This window comes from Phyllobates terribilis, unplaced genomic scaffold (genome assembly GCF_046119375.1).
Source record: "Phyllobates terribilis strain yellow unplaced genomic scaffold, ASM4611937v1 Scaffold_4__5_contigs__length_816908805, whole genome shotgun sequence".
In the NCBI taxonomy this organism is placed as follows: Eukaryota; Metazoa; Chordata; class Amphibia; order Anura; family Dendrobatidae; genus Phyllobates; species Phyllobates terribilis.
Genome location: NW_027362764.1, coordinates 272899472 through 272921465, shown reverse-complemented (window position 1 = coordinate 272921465; position 21994 = coordinate 272899472). Strand labels below are relative to the sequence as shown.

The window sequence follows — 21994 nt, the reverse complement described above, 5'->3', positions numbered from 1 at the left end:
TGCAGCTCCTTCAGGGTTACCTTTGGTCTCTGTGCTGCCTCTCTGATTAATGCCCCCTTTGCCCGGGCAGAGAGTTTTGGTGGGCGGTCCTCCCTTGGCAGGATTGTTCGGGTACCATGTTCTATCCATTTGATGATAATGGATTTGATGGTGCTCCGGGGATTCATCAGAGATTGAGATATTTTTTTTTACAACCCAACCCTGACTTGTACTTTTCAACAACTTTGTCCCTGACTTGTTTGGAGATCTCCTTGGTCTTCATCATGTTGTTTGGTTAGTGGTGCCTCTTGCTTAAATGATATTGCAGCCTCTGTGGCCTTTCAGAAAAGGTGTGTATATACTGACAGACCATGTGACACTTAGATTGCACACAGGTGGACATTCTTTTACTCAGCACGTGACTTATGGAGGTAATTGCTTGAACCTGAAATTTTTAGGGGCTTCATAGCAAAACACCAAGATTACTTACAGGTAGCTGGTTTCTCCAGATCCCATGACAGCACACCTGACAGAGGATCCGCCCGCCAAGGACAGGAAACCTTCTGAAATAAAAGGGCGGTACCTATCCCCAGCTTCAGTTGGTTACAGAGCATTGAGAGGACCTCCATAAAAAGAGTTAAACATAAAATCCAACACCACATCACACAACACCCAACTATAGTGCACACCCATATGGTGAGAAAGGGGGAGGGAATATAAGGGTGCTGTCATGGGTTCTGGAAAAACCGGCTACCGGTAAGTAACCTTGGTGTTTTCCCGTCACCCATGACAGCACACCTGAGAGACTTTTGGGGAAATTGAAACACCTTAGGGAGGGACCAAAGCTTGCAGCATCCTTATACCAAAGGTTAAGTCAGTCAAGTAGGATAGATCCAACCAATAGTGTTTAATGAAGGTAGATGGTGACGACCAGGTAGTGGCCTTACAAATTTGATCTATCGATATCTCTGCCTTCTCTGCCCAGGAGGTAGCCATGGCTCTGGTTGAGTGAGCATTGATGCCATCAGGGATTGGGGTGTCAATGGCAGAATAGGCTAAGCAAATGGCCTCCCTAATCCATCTGGCTGTAGTCCCTTTTGTTACTCGGTAACCCTTCTTATTCCCCAGGAAAGCTATGAACAGGGATTGGCCTCGTCTCCAATGGCTAGTTACATGAATGTATTGCCAAGCAGCTCTTCTAACATCAAGGGCATGAAATATTTGTTCCCCTTGGGTCTTTGGGTTGTCACAAAAGGAGGGCAGAACAATTTCCTGACTCCTATGAAATTTAAGCGCTACCTTAGGGAGGTATGCTGGATCAGGTTTTAACACTATCCTATCCGCAAATATTTGTGTATATGGAGGATTAATGGACAGGGCCTGTAAATCATTTACTCTACGTGCCGACATTAAAGCTACCAATTAATTGTCTTGAGAGTAAGGTATTTTGCTGACAACTTTTGAACTAGTTCAAAAGGCTCCTTAGTTAAAGCCTCAAGTACCAGGTTCAGGTCCCATGGGGGAACCTTGGATATTGTGACTGGCCTGGATCTACCACAGGATTTGATGAACCTTGCAATCCATTTATTAGCTGTGAGGTTGCAGTTATATAATGCCCCCAAGGCTGATACCTGGACCTTCATCGTGCTGGTAGCTAGTCCTAATTCAAACCCCTTCTGCAGGAACTTCAAGATGGCGTTGACTGGAGGTTTTTGCTTAAAGGTTTTCCTAGAAAATGTAAAATTTTTCTCCATGTTCTACCATCGATTTTAGTAGCTATGGGCTTTCTACTTTTTAACAACGTAGAAACTAAGCCTGGTGAGAGACCTTTGCCAATCAATATTGCCCTCTCAAATTCCACTCTGAAAGTGGAAACCGTTTACCTGAGAGTGAAATATTTGTCCCTGAGCAAGAAGGTCCGGGATATCCGGTAGAATCCATGGGTCTGATAGTGACATGGAGGGAGAACCATGGTCTCTTTGGCCAAAAGGGTGCAATGAGAATCACTCTCACCTGATTCTCCCTGATCTTTCTCACTACAAGAGAAACCATAACTATCGGAGGGAAGACGTAGGCCAACTTGAAGTTCCAGGGGATCTGGAGAACATCTATTACCAACGGGTCTCCCCTTGGGTCTAGAGAGCAGAAACTCTCTAACTTTCTTTTGTTTCTGTCGGCGAATAAATAGATCTCTGGCAGCCCCCTTAGCTGTATTATCTGCGGGAACACCCCAGGGTTCAGGGCCCATTCCCCTAGCCTCAACTTGTTGCAGCTTAGAAAATCTGCCCTTGTGTTCTCAATACCCCGTATGTGTAGTGCCGTGAGAGTTAAGACACTTAGTTCTACTATCTGAAAGAGTCTGCACACCGCTTCTAGAAGGGAGTGGGATCTTGTTCCTCCTTAGTGGTTTATATATGCAACGGTAGCTCGGTTGTCCGACATGATCCGAACATGACGACCCCGTAGCAGAGGGAGGAAGGCCTCCAGGGCATTCCTTACTGCCCATAGTTCCTTTAAATTTGATGAGCCATCTCTTTCTGGGACTGACCAAGACCCTTAAATTATGTGGTCCCTCAGATGTGCCCCCCAACCTGAGCTGCCGGCATCGGTTGAGATGACGTTCTCTATTGGTGTTCCCCATTGGACCCCGAGTGTTAAATTTGACCTGTCTGTCCACCACAAGAGGGAGTTACTGACTTTTAAGGAGAGATGTACCTTCCCTTCCAAACATCCTTTCAACAATTTCTGTGCTGACAGGATCTCCCACTGGAGGTGTCTTGTGTGACATTGGGCCCACCTGACTGCTGGAATGCATGCAGTTAAGGTTCCTAGCAGGGACATAGTTATCCTCAAGGACATATCTTTTTCTTTTTTTCTTTTTTTATAGCCGCTGAGACCAAATTTATAACCTTGTCTATCTTGCTTTTGGGTAGAACACAAGTCTGACACTTTGAATTTAGAATAAACCCCAGGAAAGTCTGAATCCTTGCAGGTTCTAGTCCTGATTTTTGGGTGTTCACCATCCAGCCTAGGTTTTGCAAGACTACTGTGACTTCTTGTACTTGTGTAGTACAGTGTTTTTCTGAATTCCCCACTATAAGGAAATCGTCTAGATAGGGTATCATGACTATGTTTTGAATGCATAGGAATGATGTCATCTTGGCTATGAGCTTAGTGAACACCCTTGGAGCTATTGACAGTCCGAAGGGGAGGGCTCGGAATTGGAAACGCTTGCACCTTCCTTGAGTGCAAAGAGCAACCCTTACATATTTTTGGTGATCTGGGTGAATTGGGAAGTGATAATACGCATCTTTTAGATCGATCACCGCCATAAAAAAATTGTGATAAAGAAGTTTTATTGCTGTATTCACAGACTCCATCTTGAACGTATGGTTGCTTACAAGGCGGTTGAGGTCCTTCAGATTTATAATGGTCCTGTATGAACCGTCCTTTTTTTTAATCAAAAATAGAGGAGAAAAAAATCCCCTTCCTTTTTGACCGTTCGGGATTTCGAGTAGGACTTGTTTCTCTAATAGGCTCAAGATCTCAGTTTCCAGGGCCTGTTGTTCCTCTGGGGACTTCCTGACAGGAGTCATCACAGAAGAGTGTCGTGGCTGCTGAAGGAATTGAATCTTCAGTCCATCTCGCACTATATTCAGGACTCAGGTACTGGAGATGTTCTCCCAGGCCCGAACAAAATGAGACAGCCTTTCTCCTACTTGTGGCCTGGCGTCATTGGGGAGGTTTCTTGGAGGTGGAGGAGGGACCTTCGAACTTCTAGCCGGACTCTGTCTTGTTTCTGAAATCCCACTTTCTTTTTTCTCCCGGGGGGCGACCTCTATTAGATTTCCCCCTCCGAAACTAGGTCTTCCTAGCGTCCGCCGAAAAAACAGGGAACCTTCCTTTCTGGTCACTCGCCTTTTCAAGGACATCGTCCAACTTCTTCCCGAAGAGGAATTGTCTATCACAAGGTATAGAACACAATCTATTTTTTGATTGTAAGTCCCCAAGGCATCCTTTGAGCCACAGGACTAGTCTTGCTGTGTTTTATATACCGGCCGACTTAGCTGCCAGTTTTACAGAATTGGCAGAGGTATCTGCTAGGAAGGCTAAGGCACCATGTAATAGGGGCAGGTTGGACAGAATTTTTTCCCTTGAGGTCTTCTTATCTTTCAGCTGATCCTCCAGCTGCTGTAACCACACCATAAGGGAACGAGCAGTACAAGTTCCTGCAATAGCTGGTTTTAGACCTTCCGCTGATGATTCCCAAGTATGTCTTAAGAAGGTATCCGCCTTCTTGTCTAAGGGGTCCCCAAGTACCCGAGTCCTCAAAGGGGAGTGCTGATCTCTTTGATGACCTAGATACAGCACCACCAGTTTTTGGCACCTTATCCCAAATTTCCGAGTCCTTTAGCTCGAAGGAATACTTTCTTTTTGAGGATGAAGGCAAGGACCCTGCTTTCCCTGGCTTCCTCCATTCTCTATTAATGAGTGCTTAGACCTTGGCGTTTACCGGGAAGGTGCGTTTTTTCTTCTCTTCCAACCCTCCAAACATTATATCCTCTAGGGATTTAGCTGATTTATCTTCCTTTACCCCATAGTGGCTCTGACAGCTTTTACCAATCTATCGGTATCTTCTATAGGGAAGGATGGTCTGCCCCCTCTATCACTGTCTGAAGAGGATGAGGGTGAGGCATCACTATGACACTTTCCATCTGACAATGCAGAGGAGTCAAGATCAGAAGAAGATTTGGATATAATTTTTCTTCTTTTCCTCAATAGCGTTCTAAGGGAGCCCTCTACCTCTGATCTGATGACAGACCTGACGCTAGCTGCAAAATCAGGTGTACCCTCACTAATGGTTCTCTGAAGGCAGTCAGAGTAGAGCTCCTTCTGCCAGTCTACCACTAGTGGGCATTTCAATATCACACATTCCTTGTTCCGCTTCTTGGCGGTAAGTTTCCTGGGTTCCTCCTGGCTATTTAAACACACAATAGGAGGCCCATAAGCAAAAAAAAATATAGTGACATTCACGAAGATCACTCCCCCTGCTGCCACTGAGGATACCGGATTTTGAAGTCTGTTTCAGGATACGCAACGCATCCTTCCGGGAGACCGCAGCATCCTGAGAAACTCTGCTCCTCTGACTGGGATGGCTGCCACTCTTACAGCTGGACCCTCTTGACCGGCGAGCAGATGGGGGTGGTGATGATGGTGGTGGTGGCGACTGTTGCCGTGGCGACTGTTCCCATGGCGACAGCTGCTGCTCTCTGTCTGACATGATGATCAGACCTCGTTGAGCAGTGCTCTGACCCCTAAGCACCCTTTATATTGGGAGGTGGGCGGGGTCCCTGTGGCATCCTTCCGGGTTGTTTCCCCCCCCCTCTCCCGGCCTCAGCAGCTGCCGCCAGCGTTTCCACATGTCGACTGGCGTTGCACAGGGCGCCATCTTTTTTCTGGTACCGCCCTCCGAAGTCACTGAGGCACGCCCTACCCAGGGTGCCCTGCACTGTGACATCAGAGGCGCGCGACCGCTGAGTTCATCACTTCCGGTCATGTGTGCGGCAGGGGGAGGCCGGTGCGGCAGTGTGCAGAAGCCCAGGACCTCTTCACCGCCCACACGAGCAGCAGTTTCCCGGGGAACCTGTGAACGGCGCCACCAGTACCTGAAGGCCGGCACCACGGGCCCACTGCCCGTTCTTCCCTGGGTAAGTCAATATCTCCACCGTATTCTTCCACAAGGATTCCCATCAAGGAAGGAAACCAACAGAAGTGGGGGAGAGGAAGGTTTCCTGTCCTTGGTGGGTGGATCCTCTCTCAGGTGTGCAGTCATGGGGAAGGGAAAATAGGTAAATACATATGCACATGCCAATTTTTGATCCCATAAATGTAATTTATGCCTATATTTTTCTCACTTCACCAACTTAAGACTATTTAGTGCTACAAATCGGACTACAAAAATATTTAAACACAGGTTGTAATGTAACAAAATAGATAAAAAGCCAAGGGTGGTGAATACTTTCTCAAACCACTGTATATTAAGTACATTAGATAAAAAAAAGTATCAACCTGGCACCTTTATAGTCCTCGAAATGCAAAAGTACAACATATGGAAAAGAGTACCGGGACACATATACATCACACCTACAGGAGCCTTTATTACATAAATCCACAGATATCAATATGGAATTAATCCCCACTTTGCAGCTAAAACAGCTTCCAATCTTCTGGGAAGGTTTTCTACAAGATCTTAAGAATATCTGTGTGAATTTATACCCATTCATGAAGAAGAGTATTTGTGAGGACAGACACTGATGTTGGATGAGAGGGCCTGGCCTAAAATACAAATGTATATTTGTGTAGCAATGCATTTTGCCATTGTAATCTCTGTTCTAGTTAATAACAAAAATGTTCGATGGGGTTGAGGTCAGTGCTCTGGGTGGGCAAGTCATGTTCTTCCACATCAAACTCACCCAACCAGGTCTTTATTGGCCTTGTTTTGTGCACTATAGCACAGGCACAATGAAACAGAAGAGGGCCTTTCCCAAACTACCAACTTTGTAGGAACCATAAGATTTTCCAAAATATCTTTACAATCATATGGGGGGTGAAGCATTATGATTTCACTTCACCGGAACTAATGGGTCCAACCACTCAAAAACCACCCGATAGCATTATGCCTCCTCCACCAATCGTTACAGTTGGCACCCTGCAGTCAGGCAGGTAACATTCTCCTGGTGGCAAAGTCAGACTTTTCACATCAGACAGCCAAATAGAGAAATGTGTATGGGAACGTCATACACAATGTTTCCACTGCTCCTGAGTCCAGTGGGAACTGCTTTACCTCACTCCACCTATCATTTGGCACTGTGCCGGTTGCATGGATTTATATAGTGTGACCAAGTTGTCAAGCACTTTTCCAAGTGATGCTAAAATCGCTTGGAAAAGCACTTGATAAACCGCATGCAGAAATGCATGTGAAGAACGCTTGACAAACGCTTCTACCTGGCGGGAAAAACGCATGTACAATCCGCATGCGTTTTTCCTGCCAGGGAGAAGCGGAAAAAATATGCAGCATTTCTGCATCGTGGGCACATAGCCTTAGACTTGCACGCTTGGCACTTGTAATACACCTGTGGTAGTGGAACTAAATGAAAAAACAGAATTCCATAATTAACCCTTTAATGACCAGGGAATGTTTCATTTCTGCCCCTTTTTTTTTCCCCCTTGCCGACTCCACATATATAATGAATGAGAACAAAAAATAAAAAAGACATACCCAACTTATTATTGCCATCATTTCAAGTTGCAGGAAGTTTCTGCTCAGTGTAATAACCTGTGAAAACAAAATGTAAGAGTAAACACACTAATAAATCACATAGAAAAAATGACTTCCCTGTCTGATCTGTCAAATTTTTTTATGCAAGTATTTCTCCACTCCTGTCCTCAAATATCCCAAACAGGTCATGATTTAAAGGGAACCTGTCACGTCCTAGTTAATTTTTTTTGGTATTATATTGCTCATCCATACAGTATAACGTGTTCCTGTCATGTCGTATCTACCATCTACACTGCCCCCATTGCTTTGCTAGTAATGCAATGTGCATTACTAACGAGCTTTTTTCATTAAAATCGGTGGTAGTATAATGATTTTATAACCTTATGTATACTTTGTATTACCTGCTGTATTCAGTCAGAGGAGTGTGATTCTACTATTCAGTCATGGGCAGCACCGCATTCAGTCACTGATGGCACCGCTCATGTATTTGAATACTGCTCCCGGCAAGGTTGTGTCTAGATCAGAGGGGATTTTTTGAGGCCCTCACTCCAGCAACTCCGATCTAGTTTCCTCAGTAGTGAAGTGTCTAGATTGGAGGCTAAAGTGAGGAGCACAAAAAATCACCTCCGATCTAGACACAACCTTGCCGGGAGCAGTATTCAAATACATGGGCAGCACCAGCAGTGACTGGATGAGAGAATCACACCCCTATGACTGAATGTGAGAATCACACCCCTATGACTGAATACGAGCAGGTAGGACAAAGTATATATAAGGTTATAAAATCATTATACTACCACCGATTTCAATGAAAAAAGCTGGTTAGTGATGCACATTGCATCACTAACAAAGCAATGGGGGCAGTGTACATAGCAACTAGGACGGGACAGGTTCTCTTTAAGTGGTTATGTTCCTAGCATTTATTGGCAAGTAGTTGCTAACTATCTACCTGATCTGCCATGCACCAATCTCACCCAGCTCAGAGCGGTCACAAAACTGCTCCTGGAGGCGATGCCCTTACTTCCTGTGACATCACATCAACAGAGAAGCTCCTTTTCCGCTTTGATCTGTTGATGGGGCATTACTGCCGGCATCATGCTATTGACAGCCAGCTCCCCGCTGCCTAACTCAATGCAAGTGTGCTAACATTGCATGAGCTGGAGCACCAGCAGTGCAAAGAACTCATCAAGTGACTTTTTTTTCAAAAGCCTACACTGGGTATTTGAGTCACTATCAAAATTCTCTCACCGCACTGCTTATGCAATGTAAATCATACTAACTCAGCATGCCTGAACTAAGTTAGGCAGCGAGGAGCGAGATGTCAATCAACATGATGTCAGCAGTAACACTACAATGACAAAGCACAGAGGAAGAGAAAAAACTGCTCTGTCAACATAACGTCACGCGAAGTTTGAAAATTGCCACCAGGAGCAGTTGTGTGAGCGCTCAGAGCCTGGAGAAATTCGCATACAGCAGAACAGGTAGATAGTTAGAAACTACCTGCTGATAAGTGCTTAGCACCATAGTAGAAAAAAAGTCCCAGATAACACCTTTAAGAAATATCTCTGGCAATTTCTGAGCCTTTGACAAAAATTACATCACATGTGCAATACTAAATCCTGAAAACATGAACTATTGAGAGTACTTGAGGATGGAAGTTGTGAAACACTGTCTTATGCACCCTAATCTGAGGTATTTATCCTGCAGCTCTGAAGATCCGTTTACAGGTGACTGACAGAACTAACCAACAACAGATCAGCTACTGTTGTTGTATAGCCTCAGATGCACATTGATTGAATGATCAGTAAGTGCTCTGTGCCTAGGTTAAAACTGATCTCAGCAGCAGGTCATGCGCTGCCAAGAACGATGATCTTTACGGAAAACAAAAGATCAATTCACACAACAAACAAGCATTTTGCACATTGGCGGTGTGATCGGCAGATTGTTAAAACTGCATGATTATAGGGAAACAAGTGTTCCTAGGAAATCTTGTTCTCGTTGATCTTGCAGGGTAAATGGATCTCAAGTTCCCCCCTTTATTGCCCTCAAAGTATCATAGGGGACCTGACAAATCAGCTTTAAAAAAATCTGTAATTGTTGAGTTAAGACATCTACTGTCTATATCAGTAACTCATATTGTAAGAGTAATGTATTTATCATTTTATTTTCATTGTTTCCATTCATTACAATATATAGACTGAATAGATCTTTTCAGAATATTTATTCTGAAAGATCTATCAATATACTTATAAGAGGACCTTACACTAGTGATTCCCCAGGTAATAAAGGTATACATTTTCCCTTCAACTAAGTGGGTGAATAACAGAACTCTTCTGTGGGTGATTACTTTTTATCCTCTATGGTGCTGGCCAGGAAAGAAAAAGAACTGGAGAACTGAGTGCCGGACCAAGTGGTGTTACAGGCAATGCACTATGTTGCTTTCCTAATGTGCTCTGGCTAAATAGAAGGAAAGGATGTGGCGAGTGCTGAATTCTCAGTGTGGTCACAAGAGACGAATCTCCTCTAAGGAGAACACGCTGAACCAGGCTGTACTGGTCAACTTCTCTATGGGTGTTTTGATTGGCCAGCGTCAGAACGCAAACGCCCACAAAGAAGTTCTGTTGAATGGAAAATGTGTATCTTTATTACTGGAGGAATAGAAAAAAAGAAACACAGTTCTAGTATGAATATATAGTTTAAATGACCAAATCTAGTGAAAGGTCCTCATTGAAGAGGTCCCCAGACCCAAAGCAACCCCGGTCAATATGATCTATTACTGACTTCCTCTCTTGCATGTCTGTATAGTTGATCCTACTGGCAATACTTGGCAGCAGCATCTTTGGTTAACAAGCCTTAAACATCACAACACTTTATTAAATGAAAACAAAATATACTTACACAAATAACTACGAGTGAAGATGCATAATAAGATGTTAATAGCATGGAATTTCCAAACATCAATATGAAGCATATTCCCAGCGAAACCTAAAGAATCAATAAAATTAACATGAAAAAAGTTAAATGTGCAACTAAATTATCATAAATTGCCGTTTCTGCATCCACAATAGACTTGTATAGAAAGAGCTATTCCCATGCTTGCATAAGGATCTGTTAAACAACATTTGGTCCTTACGTCTCACCCCCCTCAGTAAAATGGATGCGTCAACAGGGCCATTGACTATAATAATGTAGACTGAGTCAGTGTGTGCTCTGTTATGCACAATTTTCGGTTGTATACGCCTAATTGAGTCAGGCACCAATGCAGGCGAGATGTGCCGTGAACCCCGTGTAAGACTTCATACAAATCCTTTCTAAAGCAGCGATCTAAATGAAGATAATAGGGGTTATTTATTTTTTAAATATATTTTCATAAGAATGTGGTTAAGATGACCGTAAGATAGTGGTAGTCAAGAATTTGAGGACATGCACAGATCTGTGGGTATGTTTTTATATTGTAAATGGGTGTAATTTAGTAATTTAAAAGGGTTATCCACGTTGATTGGTTTGACCAACGGGACCCGCAGAATGTGGAACTTTTATCCCCATTAGAGTGGAGTATCAATGAGCATCTGCAATCTATGATCCATTCATTCCATATGGGAATGTCGAACGCTGTGCTCAAGGTTTACCAGTAGTCCCATAAGGAAAGAATAGGCCTGACATGCAATTTTGAAAGAGAGAGAGATGAAAGAGATGAAAGAGAGAGAGAGATGAATGAGAGAGAGATGAAAGAGAGAGGTGAAAGAGAGAGAGATGAAAGAGAGAGAGAGATGAAAGAGATGAAAGAGAAAGAGAGAGAAAGAGAGAGAGTTTGAGTGTTCGGGTACATTCTGGTACCCGAACCAAACTTTGGACTAAAGTTCAGGTCGGGTACCAGAACCCGACCTTCTACGGATCCACTCATTCCCACTGATAACTTGTTTTAACTTGACAGCCCCTTTAAGCTATAAATATATTTTGCACTAGTGTTTCATAAACAGGTTTTGTCTCCTCTGTTAAGTGGTCTAAGTAAATACACGACCAAATGAAAGCTCAAAATTCATTTACTCTTAAATCAGCTTAGAAGATCATTCATGAAATGAGAGATATAAGTTACAGACCCTGCCATCAGACTTACTTTTGCTAAATTAAAAGATTTGCCCTTTAATTTATTCTGCAGTCTGCTACGTATGCCAAGATAAAAAAAGGCTGTAGAAACCAAACAGTGAAATATTTTTAATGAAGCCCTGCAACAAAAATTATTTTAACCTAAATGCATGCATTTATTTAAGAAAAAGAAAATCACCAAAGGTGGTCACATCCTTTTAATTCCAACTAAGCCTCTTCGGCTCAATACCACGAGTTCAGATTTGGTTTGTCATCTGGAAGGTTTTTATCCTTGCAAATTCATTGTTTGTGGTTTTACATCACAACTAATTCAGCATATTTGGTAATCTGATCTTTTACTTCTCATAAAAACTCTGCTTTACCTTAATTTTACTCCTATACTTTGTTTTACCTCTCAGTACTAAGAAGCATAGCAGGGAATCAGAAAGCATAATGGACATCAACATTGTACAAGCAAGCTTTATTGAAACTATGTCTTTCATACGATTTCTAAGACCGCATTCACAAGTCCAATTTTTACATACATATTACAGTTTACGGCCCTTTCAACACGTCAGAGTTTAGTCCAATTTGCAGACCAAGTGTGGCCATTCAAGTGAATGGATCCTCGAAAAAATGGTCAGCACCCGGATGCAACCTATTTTTTACGGACTAGATGCTAGGAGAAGCTTGGGAAACCTCCAGCAATTTTTCATACAACAAAAACAGATGATCCACAAAGGGTAAAAATAGACACAAAGGTCAAAAGCAGATGAAATTGGATGCAGCGCAGGGATGAAATATGGTACGTTTATTTTTGCGCACAAGAAAAAAATAAGTGATATTTGAATTTGGTGTTTAATTTATGCAAAAAGTTCAGAGGACTGTAACTCTAGTGTCTATTGGAGGAAGTAGCCCTAAATGTCAACATTGAAGATCTAAAGAAGAACCGTCACAAGGTCAAAAGTGGCTAGTTTTTGCTTACAGTGGGAAAAATAAGTATTTGGTACAATGCCGATTTTGCAAGTTTTCCCACCTGTAAAGAATGGAGAGGTCTGTAATTTTTATCATAGGTACACTTCAACTGTCAGAGACAGAATCTTTAAAAAAAATCCAGAAAATCACATTTTTACATAATTAATTTGCATTTTATTGCACAAAATAAGTATTTGATACAATAGAAAAACAGAACTTAATATTTGGTGCAGAAATCTTGGTTTGCAATTGCAGAGGTCGGACGTTTCCTGTAGTTCTTGACCATGTTTTTAGACACTGCAGCAGGGATTTTGGCCCACTCCTCCATACAGATCTTCTCTAGATTTTTCAGGTTCCAGGGCTGTTGCTGGGCAACATTGAGTTCAGGTCTGGAGAGTGGCTAGGCCATTCGGGGACCTTGAAATGCTTCTCTCTCCAGGATTTTAATCCATGACAGCGTAGTGTATTATTAACGGTAATGTTTGAGACTGTGGTCCCAGCTCTCTTCAGGTCATTGACCAGATCCTCCCGTGTAGTTCTGGGCTGATTACTGACCTTTCTCAGAATCATCCCTACTCCATGAGGTGACATCTTGCATGGAACCTCAGACCGAGAACGACTGACAATCATCTTGTTTTTCTTCCATTTTCTAATAATTGTGCAAACAGTTATTTCCTTCTCAACAAGCTGCTTACCTATTGTCCTGTAGTCCATCCCAACATTGTGCAAGTCTACAATTTTTGTCCCTGGTGTCCTTAGACAGCTCTTTTTTTGGTTGGTTTGGTTTTGGCCATGGTGGAGAGTTAGGAGTGTGATTGATTGAATGTGTGGACAGGTGTCTTTTATACAGGTAATGAGTAGTGTTGAGCGAGTATGTTCTGTCTGAGTATGCTCGGGCCGAGCTCCGAGTATTTACAGCTGCTCGGTGATATGGTTGAATCGCTCCCATGTGCATGATTTGCGACTGTTTGACAGCTTTATTACATGTGAGGAATGTGTAAAAAATAGACATTCCTCACAAGTAATAAAACTGTCAAACAGTTGTAAATCATGCACATGGGAGCGATTAAATCTTAAAAAAAAAAAAAAAACCGTAATACTGAAGAGAACAAAGGTAATAAAATAAAAGCAAAAACTTGTCATTTTTTACCTGGTTACAGATCTTTTTTAACCCCATTCCCTTTGCAGTAAATTTTTGATTTTGCACTTTTGTTTTTTTCTTCTTCTTCCAAGAGCAATAACTTTTTTTATTTTTTCGTTCACAAAGCTCTACAATGGCTTGTTCTTTGCAGGACATGTTGTAGTTGTGAATTATACCATTCAATGCACTCAAAAACGAAAAACAAAAATTCCAAGTCCTGTGAAAACTGTGAAAAAAAATGCAATTCCGCCACGGTTTTGTCTTTACGGCATACATACGGTGTTAAAATTTACTCTGAATCATGATTCTCCAAGGTCACTACAATTACAGCAATACCAAACTTGTACAAATTTATTTTTTCATTTAGGTGGAGAAAAAAAAATTCAAAAACTTGGGAGAAAAAAATAAAATAAAAATTTGGAGGCTGTGTCGTCATCTTCCAAGATCCATAACATTATTTTTTTCCGTCAATTAAGCTGGGTGATGGCTTGCCTTTTGAAAGATCAGTTGACAGTGTTATTGATACCATTTTTTGCTATATATGAAAATTTTGATCTGTTTTTATTGCATTTTTGTTTTTTTGAGAGGACAAATAAAACCGCATCATCATTAAATCGCTTATACTGTATACTGCAATAGCGTAGTATTGTCATATATCGTGTAAATCTAAGCCACTACTGAAGCTCCGCATATAACGGAGCTTCAGAGGAGTACCAAGATTGCAGTAATGCGATGGGTGAATGCAGCAGGCGACGTGATGGGAGCCTTCAGTAGGTGCCCCGCAATCGCGTCAAAGGACACCAGTGGGAGCCGGTAAGGGTCAACAACGGCGGGTGTTCCGTTTAAATGCTGCTGTCAGAGACTGACAGCAGTATTTAAATGGTTAATGGCTGCAGCTGGAGCTCATGCCCACCCATGCCTGTTAGACACAGATACCAACTACTTAATATAGCCAGTAGTATCTACTGAATGTGAAGGGAGCTCAGCTCCTAAGTCCCCTACCTTAGGTGATCACCCTTACAATCAAGAAGGGGATTCTTTACGGTCAGAGCCGTGAGACTCTGGAACTCTCTGGGAGAGGAAGTGGTGATGTCCAACTCACTTAATGAGTTCAAGAGAGGCCTGGACGCCTTTCTTGAGAACAATAAAATTACATCTTATGCTTAGTGATAGTTAATTAATTCAGGGATTTAATCTGACTGCCAGATTGGAGTCGGAAAGTGAATTTGTCCTCAATGAAGTAAATTGGCCTATACCGCATGGCTTTTTTTTGCCTTCCCCTGGATCAACGCTGCGGAATAGCTGCAGTGCACAAGAAATAGGCTGAACTGGATGCACGCTTGTCTTTTTTCGGCCTTATAAACTATGTAACATACATCTATAAGATTGTGCGTGAACTGGTTAAAGGGCCTTTCAACATCATTTAGCATAACAAGCCAAACCAGCATCTCCATTTGCAGACACGTTTCAACTTGTTTACCCCTCTTCAGTGCAAAGCAGGAGAACTGACTTGTCTGGATGAAAGGCCTTTGACATTTTTACATTTACTTTGGAAACAAATTTAAGGAACAAAAGTAATGAAACAGTCTTCTTGGCATAAAGTATATTTTCCCAGCAAATGTTATACCGTAATTCACATTGCTCATGACATTTGAGGTTTGTTCAGCACTGCAGAGAATAAATATAGCCCTCATTCCTCTCTGACTCAAAATCCGCTGAATAGGAATGGGAACGGTAAGCTAATCAATAAAGTCAATTTGGTTGGAACAAGCAAGATTATAGCATTCTGAATGAAATGAAATATTATAGCAATTAAAATGCATTCTCACTTCAAAAAGAGAAGAGCACAAAAAATCTGGAGAGAAAAGAATGTAAAAATCAGCGTTCTCTTAGAACAATATGTTCAGGTAAGATGTTAATTAGCTACCGTGCAACTGAAATAGCATTAATTGTAAGATGATACAATGAGGATCATTTTTGAAAAAAAAAAAAAAGTTTATTAGACCATAAACATTACACTTTGTAATAAAAAAACAAAAACAAAACATTATACACACAAAAGGGGAAAATGGAACAAAACTGGCTTTTGATATAACATTAAAAGATAAGCTGGCGTAAGATGTGGCAAGCTTATTAGGAGGCTGTGTCAGTGGGAAAACAGAAGATCAACATTTGTGCAAACATATTTTTGACGCTTTACGCCTGAAAAACTATAAAACGGATAAGAATAATCTTTCGCCCAAGGTTGTTCAATGATTAAATAAAAAAAAAAAAAAAAAAAAAAAGAGTCATCACATGGTGGGATGGAATTCACTTCTAGACAATTCGTGATGATGTCATTTATAATGCAATGCCCAGATACAGTGTATATTATAGCAAGTGTGATGTTAACGCTTCACGGACCTCTTGTCCCTATTTACAGATCTATATAATCCGCATGAAACATTTACAGATACAAGGACTCGTAATACAAACCATCAGAGAAAAATGATGCATGAAAAAGACAAATCAGGCAGCATCCAAGTTGAGCAAATATGTTAAACTATAGCAAAAAAAGCCAATAAATATTACTGAAGAGAAATTGTAACATTACTATGTGCCCAGATTACATCTGGATGTGGCACTGGCGACATCGAGAAGGTTTTCTTTTTGCCATTAGCACTGAATAGTCTATTTATTATCAATTGATTTTGGCGGTTTAATTTAGAAAGCCACACAGTAATGAGCGGTGAATGGTTTTGCAAATGTTTTTAGTTGAAAAACTTCTAAAAGGTAGTTGTAGACTTAGGGTATGTGCCCACAACATCTTTTTCAGGCTGATTCATACTATAAGCCACCTGAAAAAGTGCTGCAAAATCGCTGAAAACCCCCCCAGTGCCCAGCAATATAAAAACGACACGTTCTTTCATTACTCCTTTTAACTGTTTCAGTATTCAGGAACCTTGAATTGGTTAAACGAAGTCCACAGGCGGTTTCCACTAGGAAGCCACTTTCCACTATAGTGAAAAATTGGAAAAAAGCCACCAGCAAAGCCACTTCAGGAAAAAGACTGCCAGTGTTTTCCAGAAGCAGCTTTACCTAGAAAAACTTGGCGGCTCTGCCGTCGGAAAAGGGACGTCATGTGCACATACCCTTAAAGAGAAATTCTCACCAAGGCAAAAATGGCTAGGTTGCTTGCTTATTTTATTCCCGCTGCTTCCGAGTATTTTATTTTATTTTTTAATCCACCCTACAATTCCAGAGATATGGGTTTTTATCTGTTTGCTAATTTTAATGGTGTTTTCCAAAGGGGCATGGCTCACAGGGTAATTATGCAGAGTAGTTTAGACATGCCCCCAGAGAGTCCTGTAAGCCTCACCTCTTTAGTAAAGGCCATAAAAATTAGCACTAACTAAAAAGGTTTATGTCACTGTAATCATATGATGGATTTAAAAACAAACAAAGAGATAACCCCCCGAAATATTCAGGGAAGCAGTTAGAATAAAAGAAGAGTCAAAACTGGCCTCTTTTGACCTGGTGACCGATATATATATCTGTGGATCCCAATAATTCAGATGAGATTTGCTGAAAGCTCATGTCTATGAAAACGATGGTCATTTATAGTTTTCACCTCTGTACTTTTATAATTCTGGTACACTACTGCTTAAGCTAAAGGGGTTGTCCACTACTTTATATGATCCCCCAATGTATTCCCTCAGGGCCCATAAGTGTTTCTCTAAATACCTTGTTGTGCCTTTTCTGCCTGTGAGCGGCACTATCACTGGCCACTCACAGGCATTACGTGACCCCCGGCTGCAGCCGACTCTGACATCCCCTGATGTCACGTCAAGTTCCGGCTGCAACAGGGGGTACTCAATTCTGCGTTCCAAGGCGGACGCTGGGCTGTGGGCGGGGTTACCCATCAAGTCACACCCGGCATCCACAGCGTGCTCTCCCTCTCATTTACTGGGAAAACGTGCGGTGGATGCTGGGTGTGACGCACGGGGTAACCCCGCCCACAGCCCAGCAACCCCCGCGGGGAGAGCGTCACTGGTGTCACGCCTCACTTGATGTGACATCTGTGACGGGTCACGTGATGCCTCTCAGCGGCCAGCGATAGTGCCGCTCAGAGGCAGAAAAGGTACCGCAAGGTATTTACAAAAACACTTCTGGGCCCCGGGGGGATACAGTGCTGGCCAAAAGTATTGGCACCCCTGCAATTCTGTCAGATAATACTCAGTTTCTTCCTGAAAATGATTGCAATCACAAATTCTTTGGCATTATTCTCTTCATTTAATTTGTCTTCAATGAAAAAAACACAAAAAGAATTGTCCTAAAGCCAAATTGGATATAATTCCACACCAAACCTAAAAAAGGGGGTGGACAAAAGTATTGGCACCCTTTGAAAAATCATGTGATGCTTCTCTAATTCGTGTAATTAACAGCACCTGTAACTTACCTGTGGCACCTAACAGGTGTTGGCAATAACTAAATCACACTTGCAGCCAGTTAACATGGATTAAAGTTGACTCAACCTCTGTCCTGTGTCCTTGTGTGTACCACATTGAGCATGGAGAAAAGAAAGTAGACCAAAGAACTATCTGAGGACTTCAGAAACCAAATTGTGAGGAAGCATGAGCAATATCAAGGCTACAAGTCCATCTCCAAAGACCTGAATGTTCCTGTGTCTTCTGTGCGCATTGTCATCAAGAAGTTTAAAGCCCATGACAATGTGGCTAACCTCCTTAGATGTGGACGGAAAAGAAAAATTGACGAGAGATTTCAACGCAAGATTGTGCGGATGGTGGATAAAGAACCTCGACTAACATCCAAACAAGTTCAAGCTGCCCTGCAGTCCGAGGGTACAACAGTGTCAACCCGTACTATCAGTCGGTGTCTGAATGAAAAGGGACTGTATGGTAGGATACCCAGGAAGACCCCACTTCTTACCCCGAGACATAAAAAAGCCAGGCTGTAGTTTGCCAAAACTTACCTGAGAAAGCTTAAAACGTTTTGGAAGAATGTTCTCTGGTCAGATGAGACAAAAGAAGAGCTTTTTGGGAAAAAGCATCAACATAGAGTGTACAGGAAAAAAAAAAGAGGCATTCAAAGAAAAGAACACGGTCCCTACGGTCAAACATGGTGGAGGTTCCCTGATGTTTTGGGGTTGCTTTGCTGCCTCTGGCACTGGACTGCTTGACCGTGTGCATGGCATTATGAAGTCTGAAGACTACCAACAAATTTTGCAGCATAATGTAGGGCCCAGTGTGAGAAAGCTGGGTCTCCCTCAGAGGTCATGGGTCTTCCAGCAGGACAATGACCCAAAACACACTTCCAAAAGCACTATAAAATGGTTTTAGAGAAAGCACTGGAGACTTCTAAGGTGGCCAGCAATGAGTCCAGACCTGAATCCCATAGAACACCTGTGGAGAGATCTCAAAATGGCAGTTTGGAGAAGGCACCCTTCAAATATCAGGGACCTGGAGCAGTTTGCCAAAGAAGAATGGTCTACAATTCCAGCAGAGCATTGTAAGAAACTCATTGATGGTTACCGGAAGCGGTTGTTCGCAGTTATTTAGGCTAAAGGTTGTGCAACCAAGTATTAGACTGAGGGTGCCAATACTTTTGTCCGGCCCTTTTTTGGAGTTTTGTGTGAAATGATCAATGATTTGATTTTTGCTTCATTCTCTTTTGTGTTTTTTCCTTGCAAGCAAATAAAATGAAGAGAATAACACCAAAGAATTTGTGATTGCAATGATTTTCAGGAAGAAACTAAGTATTATCTGACAGAATTGCAGGGGTGCCAATACTTTTGGCCAGCACTGTAAAAATAAACCTTGTTGGCAGCACAAGGTGATGTGATGCCAATAACATGATATTATATGCATGTTTGTATTTGCCAATGTCAAAAACCCCTAAACAAACACAAATTGACTGGTAAGTAGCTTATTGATACTCTCTTGTGAGCAGAAATTTGCCTGTGTACATGCAACTTAAAGGGAATCTGTCAGCAAGTTTTTGCTACCTCATCCGAGAGCAGAGTAATGTAGGGAAAGAGACCCTGAATCCAGCGATGTATCACTTAGTTTAATGGATGTAGTAGTTGTGATACAATCAGAGCTTTTAGATGTAGCTTGTAGCAGAGCTGAGGAAGCTAAATACGCTCCCACCTGATCACCATCTTCTGTGTACAGAGTATATTGACAGTAAGCTGCTAATCAGTGGTGGGGGCAGAGTTGGATCAGGATGCCTGTGAGCAGTAGTCCTGTAGTGATAATCTCATGCTGACAAAACACTCATTGTATTGGAACAATAACAAACAGTAACAAGTGACACAAGTGAATCTGTCAGCAGGTTGTTGCTAACTCATCTGAGAGAAGAGTAATGTAGGCAAAGAGAAGCTGAATCCAAAGATGTATCACTTAGTTTACTGGGTGCAGCCGTTTTGATACAGAGCTTTTAGATTTAGAATGAAGCAGAGCTGAGAGAGCTGCCCTGCCCCCACCAGGATCTATATGTACAAAGTCCATAGACAGTGAGCTGCTTAGTTGCCGGACTAGTACAGCGATGTTAATCTCCTAGTGATAAATCCTTCACAGTTAGTAAACTACAGAATGCAGCTTGACAAGTGACACATCTCTGAATTCTGCGTCTCAGCCTCTATCTCCTGATGTCTTCAGATTACATAGCAAAAACTAGCTGACAAATTCCCTTTAAATGCCAGCTAATATGGTCCATATAACTTGTATAAATGTAGTTGCGAGTCTGCCACAGTTTGTCATGTAGTATTTGCTTATCCAAAAACACCTCATTGACTAGTCAAAAGGTGACTGACATATTAAAAAACAGAAAAGCTGGTGATTTGGGTGGGCATGGGGGACCTGTCAGGTTCCCTTTAAAGCAAGCTATTTAAGAAGCCGCATACATAAACATTGTAGCACTAGAAAACTAATCAAAAGCATTGCCAGAATACAATAGAAAAAGGACAAACAGAAAAACAAAGATCACTTGAAGAGTGATAAACTGGCTACCACATGGAATAGTGTCTGCTAAGTAAAACACTTTTTTTAAATTTCTCCTCTATGTTGTGGAAATAATAGCTTGTAAAGTTTAGGTGATAACCTATATAACCAAAGGGGCTTTACCAGAGACCTGTCTCTGGGGGCGTGTGTTTTTTCCCCTGCATGACATTGACTAATCATAAAGCAGGCAGCATCATGCAGTGAAAAAAAGAACATGCTTGGAACAGACTTTCTCTTATGTGTTAATGAACCAGCCCTGTTCTCCTGTGATCTCTGCATCTACTCGAATATAGCAGAGTTGAGTGCAATTACAAACATTTTCATCTTATGGCAGTCAAAACTTCTCCTCCACCTGCACTCTACTCTGCGGTACCACCCTCAAGCCCCACCACCTGCCATGAGATTAAAGATGAAAGTGTTTTGCAATCACACTTACATCTGCTATATTTTACACAGTAACTGCAGAGAATAGGGTTGAGAGCAGGGCTGTGTGCCATTACATGTCTCACAGGAGAAAGCCTGCTCTAAATATATCTAATGGCAGACCGAAACGTCTGTATTTATGTACGGTTTTGGACTGCTATTAAAATTCATTCACATTTATTAATCTATGAGTGCCAAGTTTATTGCAAATAGCTTTAATGGAATTGGACCTTACTTGATCAACTTTCCCAGTAGTGCCGTGGTTTTCACTACTACCATGATTGGTCAACAACAGGCAGGATAACAAGTACAATCCCCAGAGAAAAAGTTCTTCTTTAAAAGGGAAGCTTTAATAGGAAAATTACCTACTAATTAAATCATGCTGTTGTATTAATTATATATATTAGAAAAAGATATAATTAAAACATACAGTATATAATAAAAGATATATAAATATATATTTTTTTGTCTATTTTTTTTTTACATAACACAATTTGTATTAAAATAAACAACTGTACTGAACTGAAGAATGAGCCTGTGAAAAGGTGATTGTGGAGCGGGATCAGGGTATATATTTTCTCTTGTGGGGCTGCTATTTAGCAATGGTTAAGCGTGCAATACCATGATTTGAACAAAGATTATATGGGTTTATGTGCTGACACGATTATTATATACTTTTTTGTATTAACAATGCATGTCTTTATAGACTTTTACTGTATGCAGCACTTAGACAACTATCCCACTAAGGGTTAAATACTGTGGCACTTTTTTCCTCCATTGTTATTTCTATTCTTTGTGATTGTTCGATCTTAATATATTTATATATGCAGCCCCACTTTTTATGCCGGGTTATTCCTTGTTGTATGTCCCATGTCTTTAAGTGTTCAATAAAATATTTGTCTACTAATTATTGCCAAAAAAACTCCTGTGTTTTGTGGTAGCATGTATACTCTATATACAATTACTGTAATATACACTGTAATCCTATGCCTATGCTGATAAGAAAACTCCTGTAACTGGTCCGGAAAGGATGGCAATTAAAAGTTTAAAAAAGTCCCAGCGGCCAGTGTGAAAAATGCAAAACTATTAAAAAAGAAATACAATTAGTAA

The 21994-nt window shown here is 41.5% G+C and overlaps 1 protein-coding gene across 1 annotated transcript in view; it reads right to left on the bottom strand.

The window, feature by feature from the left end:
- The window catches only part of DPY19L1 (dpy-19 like C-mannosyltransferase 1), a 220856-nt gene that overhangs the window by 115629 nt on the left and 83233 nt on the right, over nucleotides 1-21994 (bottom strand). The window contains exons 11-12 of the mRNA XM_073678263.1: nucleotides 10157-10243; nucleotides 7259-7315 (exon numbers count right to left, since the gene is read on the bottom strand). Of these exons, the coding sequence (XP_073534364.1) occupies nucleotides 7259-7315; nucleotides 10157-10243 (144 nt within the window). The remainder of the gene's footprint in view (nucleotides 1-7258; nucleotides 7316-10156; nucleotides 10244-21994) is intronic.